Raw genomic sequence first — 10,513 nt, 5'->3', positions numbered from 1 at the left:
AACAGCTCACGCAATAGCTCTTTTTGGGCAAGAAAAATGTGTGTTTACCTTTCAATATTTTTCTGAACAACTCTTGGTCCACATCCTTCAGGTTTTTCGACATTGATTCGATTTCTGGGGGTATCCTGCCTCCCAAAAAGCTAGAGTCCCGTTCAAGGCTCGAAGACATGACTAATATACACAGATAAAAGAAAGTGAGATAATGAATTTAAGTAAAGACGTTTGCGATGTATATTTCTGTCATAAATGTAAATGATTTCTGTTTCTGCTTCCGCCTTCAGATCACATGGCATTAGTCTCACTTTTGGAAGTCTCGCGATGAACGAGGCTTAGATCATCGTTAGAAAACGGATTTGCAAATGGAGTCAGTAGAAATGGTCCTCCTTTGAACGGAAAAAGGTTGGTATTTCAGTTCAAAGAGCATCTTAATTATAGGTTTGCTGAATTATAATCCATTTAGATTTATTACTGCGGAGAAAATAATAGTTATGTCTCGTGTTGTTGTTTGGTAAACGCTACATAGACATATCCACGTAGCTAAGGCGATATGTACCCAGACGTATTGATGCTAGCTATCTTTTTATGTTGGATTCTCATCTTGCCTTCTTTTTTGTAAGGCAGCATGTCAGGCTGTTGTTAAGAAAACAAACTGTTGTGAGAGTTGGGCGCTTAACATGGATGATGCGTAACGTAAACAATTAACCCTGATGAACATAATCAGTAAGTAGCGTAACTAGCTTTGCCCACTAGTGTTAATGTTTGCAGCAAAGAGCCAGAGGCGAGCTTAGCATTAACCGATTGTGAATATTTAGGTGAAAGAAAGTTTTGCTTTGCTAAGGGACGTGTAAGATTTTTGTAGTTACATAACTGTTATTTTTTTCCACATGAGATTATTGACAACAGAGGTACAAACTGTACCGGATGGGGGTGGGGAGGTCCATCAAAGTCTGTTCATTGATCAGTGTTCAAACTGAACTAAATACATTAAGATTTTTTTAAAGCGTCAAAAGCAGTACATTTGGATTTCTAAACGTGATGTCTGCCCCAACTGATCATTATGTAGGAAATATTCACTTCCACCCCACAAAATACAAGGTACATAACGTCAATAAGCACATTCACACACATTTTTATTTGGTAAAATATCTGCATATGTATCCCAAGATAAACTGGTGTCAGGAGTGTATGGTTTGTTTTAAAAAGTGGGGTCTTTGTCTAAATTCAGCTGAATCTTCCTAACATATTCTTGACAGGTAAATGTAAAATCTATAAGGATACATAATGACAGTTTTTCAAGGAATACTTTATTATTAACTCTGTCCTAATGTATTTTTGTTAAATACAACAAGCTTTTTCCTCACTGCATATCACCAAGTATAGAAGACCAAAGGATTTTTTTTGTATGACAATTAACTAGCTAATGACAGTGTTGTATTATTATTATAATTAGCAATATGTCAGTTGTCTACACTTTGCATCAATAACTATGTCTACAAACCAAGTTGGGACAACAGTGTATATTGGACACAGTCATCATGAACACAGTAACCTCTCAGTGCAATACCCATGCAACTGGCACAACTACATTTGTGGAGTGCAACAGATATAGTATTCAGTTTGGTGGTAATTATTGAGGCTGTAGCTATAGTGGAAGATCCCATGTTCTTTGTGTCTTAGATTTGTTTTCTTTATCAGGTACATCTAGCCATGTCTGAATCTCTGTATGAGAAGTTTTTGGCCCCAGAGGAACCGTTCCCTCTCCTTTCCCAAAGAGCCAACCTCAGTGATGTGGGTACCCTGGATGTCAGTGACTTTGGTTGTCAGCTGTCATCTTGTCACCGAACAGACCCTCTACACCGCTTCCACAGTAACAGGCAAGTAGAGTGTATGTATTTGAAATACATGTTCACGAGTGTCACCTGTGTGAGGAAAATGGGCTTTCCAAAGATATTTTTATATATGTGGCTAATTTAACTTAAGCTTGCCACCTTCTTGTTTGGGCACAAAGCCGGGTGTACCACCAGCTGCTGCAGGATGTGCCATTGCTGCATTCACCTTACTCTGATATTGAGAAATGTCAATGTACTTGTCAAGTTGCACGTGTCCAGATGGATGGTACCAGAAATGCTTGTTTACAGCTGTGGTAGTTCAATAGTAATGATGTATTTCATGCAGGTTTGCAGGGTTTTTTTCTAGGTTTTTGGTGTTTTCAGACAGTTTAGGCACTTTTATGTCAGGGGAAGGGCTAAAATTATTTGAAGGATATTCTAGCTTAGCTATGTTAGCAATTTCTTTACTTGCACTGTGTGTACGTTTTTGTAAAATGATTTTGCTCGATTTTCCTGTCTGGTGGTCATTGCATGATCAACATGTAGAATAGGATATAGCCTATATAGAATTATAGATTCAAATTTATGGTCATGGTATGAAAATTGATGGTAATCATACCATGCACACATACCCTGTGTGTGTGGGTGTGTGTGAATGAAGCAACAGACAGGTCTGGCTGCACTCTTGTGCATCTACAGTACATTAACAACTATTTTGGTAATCGTTTAGAGCAGTTTGACGGCATGTTTCACTATTGGCAGAGGTTTTACAAACCAGTCAGTCGATTACTGGAGAAAATAATCAGCAGTTACACTTGGATACAAAATAGTTCGAAACAGCTCCATCTCAACCGGCTACAACAAGTCCTGGTTTTACACCAGTGGGCTGTTAATATAATGATAGAATATATAAAATTTTTCTGCATTGAGTAGCCTACTAATACTTTAAATAGTTTAATTATGTTTTTGTGTTAATACTTACTTTTACTAAACATTAATGCTGGACATTTTGTAACAAACTTTTTTTTCCTGAGGGTTGTTGTAGCTGATAATAATTGTGTAATACAGTATATAATAATACTGTGAAACTGTGATATTTTCTGAGATGGTTATCATCCCTTTTTCACCCTACCTCCTAATAGTGACGCTGGTCATTGCTGAACTCAAGCCAATCAGATCCTGCTCAAAGTTAAGCGTGCGCTGCTGCCACTCACTCCAGTAGCCTAATGTCTGTCGTAATGACAAAATACAGTATGTCATAATTACAAGAAAAATATTGTGTTAATGTTAAAGGATCCCATTATAACGAGAAACGTTTCTTCTTTAGCAAATATTTTTCTCCTGGTGACAGCAATGTGCTGCTGTAGGTGGTTCTTGTGCGTGCTATAAAATTGAATCCTGCAGGCGCCACTGGCTATCAGTATTATTACTGTTCAGAAGAATTACTCACCAGCAGTTTACTAAACTACTTCATGTATTCTTTGTGGAGGAAGCTAAAAGTACCCCTTTGCCCATCTGGCAGTACTTTGGGTAAAAACAAACAAACAAGCAAACAAAATGCTAACAAAAGTGCAGAATTTATTCTTATGTAATGTATCGTAAAAGATGGACAGATGATTGGTCTTCAAAACCATTTCCATGTACACCATCCTGCAGAATATGCTATATTGCCATCAGTGATGTGGGATCAGTTGGTAGCTTTATCTGTGAAGACGTTTCATGTTGTTGGAACTACAGAAACACTCAGTTCACTCTAATCATTCAGTGGTGTTACAGAGTGATGCCTCTCTACCTTATGAACAGTCTTCAGCTAACAGCATGTTATCCTGAATACACTGGTGCACTGCACACAATGTCTCCTCCATCTATAACATTGCATATCTCTTGTTAAGATGCTGACATTTGAGATGCGCTTTACAGAAATTCAGTTGTTTGAAAGGCATCATTGAACTATACATCCTTATCTTGTTTGCTCAGCACTTACTCTTAGGGAAACAATCAGAACCTTTCCCAGAATTTGCTCATAATTTGTTTTGAAACCCACTCATTGTTCTCCCCAGGTGGAACCTTACTTCCTGTGGGACCAGTGTCGCCAGCTCAGAGTGCAGCGAGGAGCTCTTCTCCTCTGTGTCTGTAGGGGATCAGGACGAGTGTTACTCCCTGCTGGATGACCAAGAACTGACATCTTTGGACTTGTTTCCAGAGGGCAGTGTTTGCAGTGATGTCTCCTCCTCTATTAGCACCTACTGGGACTGGTCTGACAGCGAGTTTGAGTGGCAGGTTGGTGTGTAGCAGATTTTAATATACTGTAGGTGCTTAAAGAGGTCACTAGAACATGCTTTGTTTGGGTGTGGATATTAAAGTGATTGCTTTGTTTAAATTCAAACTGTAAGTGGGGAGTCCATTCTAAACAATTTGTCTTCCTTTGTTTTTGACTCCAACGTCATTGTTGATCTGTCTTACTGGTGTTGTCGCAGTTGCCAGGAAGCGATATCACCAGCGGCAGTGATGTCCTCTCTGACATCATCCCGAGTGTGCCAAGTTCACCCTGTTTGTTTTCCAAGAGGAAGCCAAAGCCCCACCCTCATCGTAACCTGGATGAACTACCTTGGAGTGCCATGACCAACGATGAGCAAGTAAATAAAAGAAATACACTTTTTTTACGCTATAGCATAGTGCTCAGAATTGTCAAACAGAAACATTGAAAGTCTCAGTTATGCTACTAGCTTAAGTTTTTGCAGAGCAGGGCAAGAAATCTATCTGACACAATATAATAGGCAGGCAGTGATCCCTGGGCAAAAGCAGTAAATCTCCATGTGTGTGTTGCCACGTCCAGGTGGAGTACATTGAGTACCTGAGCCGGAAGGTCAGCACAGAGATGGGCCTCAGAGAGCAGCTGGACATCATCAAAATCATCGACCCATGTGCTCAAATCTCTCCCACTGACAGCGAGTTCATCATTGAGCTCAACTGCCTCACCGATGAGAAACTCAAGCAGGTGGGCAGCATCTCTGAAACCCAGTAATGCGACTTTGATTCAGCAGTTTGCTTTGTCATTATTGTTGTGTATTAGAGACAAGCGCTAACTCCTAATCTCTGAGTAAAAAAACTGCGTTATTCTGCAGGAGAAAACATAGATTTTATGACCTGTATGATACCATCAGGTACGCAACTACATCCGAGAACACGGCCCCAGGCAGCGCGCGAGCAGCACCAGAGAGGGCTGGAAGAGAAGCAGCCACAGCAGCGCCAGCACCGGCGGTGTCAGTGGAGTCAGCAGCAGTAATGCCAGCATGGTCAGCTCTGCTAGCTCCTCTACTGGTTCCACAGCCTCCAACTCTGCAGCAGGTAGGTTGTTACCTGATTGGCTCACAGTTTAGTTGGCAGTAATGGTGCCATCGCCCAGAGGGGCCTGCAGCATTAGAGTATTTCAGCTCAGCTGTCTTGACTTTACAGTGGCTGAAAGGCACTTTTACTGTTGAAATGCAACACTGAGTTAAATTTCCATTTTAGTTTCAGTTATTTGCAGGTCTTCCTAGTTATAATACTGTATATTGTCTTGTATTTCAGGTGGTACAGCCTCAGCCTGTAGTGGCAGCAGTGTTACCAACATTAGCAGAGCTCACAGCGATGGCAACCTTTCCAGTGCTGCAGAACGTATACGAGACTCTAAAGTAAGAGTCCAAAGGAGCATCTACAGAGTAGTCAGTTAAGAGTCTGAATACTCAGATTTCAGTTTTTGATTCTTAATACATTTGCATAAAACTTTAAAAACTTGTTTGCCACTTTATCATTACTGAATATAGGCTGGATACAAATTGTGTCGATTTCAAGTAAAATTTGCAACAGTAAGATGAGCAGAATGTGGATGAAATATTCTGTGAAGCCACTGTGTCATTAATGTAAACTAATCCATTCTAGGTTTTATTCCTGCAGTATGTAACTACACTTTTTTGTGACTTAAATACATGTGCACTTCTTTTACAGCCATTTCATTGTCCCCACCACTTCACAGAGCACAAGGTCCTGACCTAGGTGTCATACTAACCTCTGTCCTGTCTCTTCAGAAACGTTCAAAGCAGCGTAAGCTTCAGCAGAAAGCCCTCCGGAAGCGGCAGCTTAAAGAGCAACGACAGGCTCGCAAGGAGCGTCTGAGCGGACTGTTTCTGAACGAGGAGGTGCTATCGCTACAAGTGACGGAGGAGGACGGCCACGGTGATGACCTGGACATACTGATGTGACACCAGTGAATCAGTCAGTGCTCCCTCTACGCCTGCTCTCTCACCACCCAGCCAATACCATAAAGTTTAGAGACTGCACTAATCCAGATCATTGCATGCAGTAGCTCTGAATTGGCCGATATGCTCATAATGCATTTTGCAGAGTCTGGTCATAATAGCTTCTTCTAGCCTTCTTCTAGTTTGACAAATTGTTTGCTAATACCACTGTAGCACTGTTAATGCTAAAACTGCTAGCTGTTGCAGTCACTACTCAGTGAGCTATGGTAACTAAAATCCTGCTACTGCTATCATTAGATCCTGACCTCAGTATATCCTGCAGATAGCAGGTGCTAATGCTGCAATAGTTTAGAAGCTTGCAGATACCACTATGGCTGTTATTTTAGCTTAATGCAGCAAATAAGAGGATTGCTTATAGATGCTGTAATAGCATATCTGTACTGCTACAAATACAGCCATGACTGGCAGAAGGACAGATCAGTAAGAGAAGTGGAGTTTGGCCATATTGTGTTGATACTGCTCTGAATTCAGGTGATGGCAACAAGTTTATTTTTTCATAACACTAAAGGGGAAACTACATGTTGGCGAGCACACTGCAGCAAATACTTGAATAAATACCTCAAGTTATACAGTCAGCATGACATGAGTGTGAAGTATCATCACTTTTAGCATGACAGTAAATTTACTGCGAGTATGAGTGGCCTCCTCACAGTCTTAAGACTGAACCCTCACAATGATTAAAGAGTTCTCTAAATGATGAATATTTGCCTAATTCGGAGTTGAGGACTACATTCCCTGGGAGTTTGGTGTCACTCCTGATAATCATCGTCCCAAACTAACAGCTAACTAATTCCAAGTGACAGGGTTCCCAATGTGGAAGGAAGCGAGCTGACCTGTCTTTCTCTCAGAGCGCTGTGGTCTCATTTCACTCTCAAGGCTTAGAGGGAGCACTGAAACACTGCATGTCTAAATTGTGAGTTCCTGTGCTGTTCACTAGCCAGCAACTTGCTTCATTATGTGCATCAACCTGCTAAAATAGATTGTGTTGTAAATAACATCATATTTACTGCATATTGCTTTCAGGTTTTTCTGGGTGATAAAGGTTTGAATTAATGTTTTATTCCCCTGTGAGCGTGTGTATATATTATAGTATTTGGCCATCACAACTTTAATGCTGTAAATTGCGACTGTTTTGCAAAAGCTATAAACTTTTTTTGATGAATTTACTTGTGTTTTGTTAGTACTTGAGCTTGGTCTTTGTCTCAGACATCTTTTGAACTCTGTCATAGCTTCTTTTTCTCTGTGAGCACTCCTACTTTATTTGTGCCTGAGACACTCAAATAATCATTAGGTCTCTATCATTCATTTTTGTGTACAGTTTTGAATGACTTCACCATCATGACAGTTGCGAGAATCTGAGCATTGATTACGTTTTTACAGATCACTGTCCTGCACTGTATGGCTGATTTGGCTTTGGTGCTGGTTTCAGCATGTGTAACCAGTATTTAGCCATTACCTCAGAAGTGTTTGTTTTACTCTGAAAAATTTTACATCTAAAACAAAGTGTTAATGAAGCAGTAACAAGTCAAAAACAGATCTTTAGGGAACTTTAGCTACACCATCACTTTCATATTTATAGCAGCCTGAGATATTTTTTTGGTTTGTGTTTTTCCCACTGCTCAGCTGTAACATGAGCCACTGTAGTTACTGGCCTAACAGCCTGCTGTCCTTTATGTATGGAGCTTTGGCTCTTGTCTCTGTCTCATGTATAAAGTTAAAATTAAATACAGCAAATATGTTGGAAGCAGCTTCATGTATTCTGTAGTAACGGATTAGTAAAAATCTATTTTGAAAAATAAGATGATTTTGAAAAAGAAGATTCAAAATAAGCCACAATCTGATGCAGCAAAGTTATTTGTGTATATAATGTGATGTAACTGCTGAAAATGAATTGTATTGAACTGATTAAAGAGTATTTTAAAGTGTTGTAGTGTAAAATGCTTTTTCATTAGGAAAAAAATATTTTTCACCAACCAGCTTTCAATGAGGTAAAGACATTTTTGCCATCAGTTACAATAACCAAGTGTTTTGGTAGTGTTTTTTTTTATTTTATTTTTTTATTTTTACATGTATTAGTTTCTCATATCCCAGAGTGTTGCCTGCAGTCGTCCCTATTACCTTAATGTTGCTGGGTGGTTTTGACGGTTATAATTCTGACAAACCTTTGTTGTTGCATCATATTGTTTTTTGGTTGTTTGTGGCATTTTTCAAATGTGAATGTTATTTTCTCAACACTGACCAGATAAAATCACAATCATGACATAAAATATAGTGAAGCTTTTCGGGGTCTGGGGCATTGTCCGGCTTTATCCAGTCTATAATTCAGCCTTGAGTAAAATAGGCAAAAATACATTTTTTCATGATTTACATTTTAAAATAAAAATGTTTTGAAGACTATTTTAACATTTATTAAATTCGGGTTGCTTTTTTGGACTGTGGGAGGCAGCATTAACGTTACGCCCTGCCGGAAAAAGGAGAGACGAAGAAGAAGAAAGCGGATGTGACGTCGTGCTGTTTATGATCTACAATACGCAGTTGCTAGTACAGCTGAGATAATAAAGCGGATCTAATAAGATTTTCTCTCCAGATTCTCATGTTTACTTGAATTGTTTTGTCGTAGTTTTCGAATGTCAATGGGCTCACACGGGGTTTTGGGGAACGAGCCCGAGTCTATAGACTACTCGGTGCATGAAGCCTGGAACGAGGCCACCAATGTCTACCTGCTAGTTATCCTGGTCAGCTTCGGCCTGTTGATGTACGCCCGAAAGTAAGGACAGATTACAGTGTCCCATCATACGCCGTTTAAAATAAAAACATCACATTTAATGTTTTCCTTTCTTACGCGAAGTATGCGTGGTATGATTTTAAAACGCATTTTGTGTCTTTAGGTAGATTCAGCTTTAATTAAATTTCCCAAAATATATCATTTTAATTTTAACTTTGAAGTTCGGCTGGTCTAACGTGGCCTTTCGGCACAAATGTGGTGTTGTTTAACCTATTTTTGTCTTATCGCCTTTCTATTCACATAAAATTTAGGAACAAGAGGAAGATCATGCGCATCTTCACCCTGCCTCCCACCGTCGGCAGCAGCCCGGAGCCCAACTTTTACGACAGCCTGCAGAAGGTCCGCCTGCGACAGCAGCTGGAGATGTACTCTCTGGGTGGGTGGCGCTGTAGACAGACTATTTCTGACTTGTTAAAGACTGCACCCTACTCTTCCCCATTGTCCCTCAGAGGAGTGACTTCCAGTTTGATCGGTTAAGAGTCCGTATGGGCCACAGAATTGTTTAATGTAGAGAAAAGGGATATAGTAAGTGGCACTGCAGCTTTTTCCCCCCACACACTATTTTTTGGTTACATTTAGGCTGTTGCTCCCATGTAAACATCTGAACTAGCAAATGTTTCTGATGTTTTAATTTGATGACCCAGACCTTGAACAGTCCAAAAAGGTCCCTGTATGTCCTATTCTCAAGGTAAATGAAAAATGCCACCCGTCTTGTCTTTCAGCCAGGAAATTTGAGCAGCAGCAACAGGGCCAGACAGACAGTGTGCAGCTCTCCATGGAATGAAAGCAGGAAGACACGCCTTCCCTCCTGTGTCTTTCAAGTCATCCCTGTACAGGGATAGAGAAAGGCGCCATGATCCACGGATGCCACTCCTATCCTGATTGTTTGACTCCTGGAACAAGGATTGTCTTATTTAACCTAATGTTGTCTCCTCTTCGTGTGTACACATGAAGCGGATACAGCCGAATGGATGGGGAAAAGGCCAGGAAGGCTTTAAGGAACATGGCATCTTACAGGTCTACTGTACTGCACACAGAACAGTGACACTAATATGGTGAGTGATAAACCCATAACTGCAGCAGGTGTCACTGACGTATTTCCAAGTACGGCATGAGAAAAAGTTCTACAATGAAGAAACCGTTGCACATCAAATAAGATACTTCAAAATCAGCAGAGATTCTATATGTTTATTACTTGTTAGGTATGTTTTGTCTCACATAGTAATATTATAATGATAAAATGTGAAAATAAAGACAAATCTAAAGTAATTCAGTCAAGAGATTTATTTGTTTGGGGTAAGGGCGTTACTCCACCCAAATTGTGAAAGCAAAATAAAAATTAATTCAACTCATTATCTAGTGATGCTGAGATATCCGAGTCATCCCATTACTCTTTGACAGATGAGCTTGTAGATGGTCCTCACAGTTGCTGCTAAAAGGCTGATTTTTTTGCCACAATAGTGGTGCTCTGGGGACAACAATGTCCAAGCAGAAAAATAAATAAAAAAACTTCCAGATGGATTGCTGTCTGATACAGTAACAAAGTATTTTTTTTTTGTTTTTTTTTTTACATGAATCCTACCAACATACCTCCATGTTAA

The 10,513-nt window shown here is 39.9% G+C and overlaps 3 protein-coding genes across 3 annotated transcripts in view; 2 read left to right on the top strand and 1 right to left on the bottom strand.

The window, feature by feature from the left end:
• The window catches only part of commd5 (COMM domain containing 5), a 5,819-nt gene extending 5,630 nt beyond the window's left edge, over window positions 1–189 (bottom strand). The window contains exon 1 of the mRNA XM_020595515.1: window positions 49–189. Within this exon, the coding sequence (XP_020451171.1) occupies window positions 49–169 (121 nt within the window). The 5' untranslated portion in view covers window positions 170–189. The remainder of the gene's footprint in view (window positions 1–48) is intronic.
• Window positions 190–313: 124 nt separating this feature from the next.
• Window positions 314–8,053, top strand: fam199x (family with sequence similarity 199, X-linked). Its single transcript, XM_020595514.1, has 8 exons — window positions 314–399; window positions 1,696–1,874; window positions 3,890–4,109; window positions 4,307–4,465; window positions 4,666–4,827; window positions 4,994–5,177; window positions 5,400–5,503; window positions 5,897–8,053. Exons 2-8 carry the CDS (start codon window positions 1,708–1,710, stop codon window positions 6,068–6,070), a joined length of 1,170 nt encoding a protein of 389 aa, XP_020451170.1. The 5' UTR covers window positions 314–399; window positions 1,696–1,707; the 3' UTR covers window positions 6,071–8,053.
• Window positions 8,054–8,581: 528 nt separating this feature from the next.
• smim19 (small integral membrane protein 19) lies at window positions 8,582–10,428 on the top strand. Its single transcript, XM_020595396.1, has 3 exons — window positions 8,582–8,894; window positions 9,164–9,288; window positions 9,635–10,428. Exons 1-3 carry the CDS (start codon window positions 8,755–8,757, stop codon window positions 9,694–9,696), a joined length of 327 nt encoding a protein of 108 aa, XP_020451052.1. The 5' UTR covers window positions 8,582–8,754; the 3' UTR covers window positions 9,697–10,428.
• The last annotated feature ends 85 nt before the right edge of the window (window positions 10,429–10,513 follow it).

This window comes from Monopterus albus, unplaced genomic scaffold, assembly GCF_001952655.1.
Source record: "Monopterus albus unplaced genomic scaffold, M_albus_1.0 scaffold27.1, whole genome shotgun sequence".
Lineage (NCBI taxonomy): Eukaryota > Metazoa > Chordata > Actinopteri > Synbranchiformes > Synbranchidae > Monopterus > Monopterus albus.
Note: the sequence above shows the minus strand (reverse complement) of the source record. Positions and strands in the feature narration are given on the sequence as shown.

Bases quoted from the DNA above. Each gene is read 5' to 3' on its own strand.
- fam199x (XM_020595514.1), top strand. From the start codon at position 1,708: ATGTCTGAATCTCTGTATGAGAAGTTTTTGGCCCCAGAGGAACCGTTC. The intron at 4,466-4,665 runs GTAAATAAAAGA...TGCCACGTCCAG, and splicing joins CCATGACCAACGATGAGCAA to GTGGAGTACATTGAGTACCT. The intron at 5,504-5,896 runs GTAAGAGTCCAA...CTGTCTCTTCAG, and splicing joins AACGTATACGAGACTCTAAA to AAACGTTCAAAGCAGCGTAA.
- smim19 (XM_020595396.1), top strand. From the start codon at position 8,755: ATGTCAATGGGCTCACACGGGGTTTTGGGGAACGAGCCCGAGTCTATA. The intron at 8,895-9,163 runs GTAAGGACAGAT...CATAAAATTTAG, and splicing joins CTGTTGATGTACGCCCGAAA to GAACAAGAGGAAGATCATGC. The intron at 9,289-9,634 runs GTGGGTGGCGCT...CTTGTCTTTCAG, and splicing joins GCTGGAGATGTACTCTCTGG to CCAGGAAATTTGAGCAGCAG.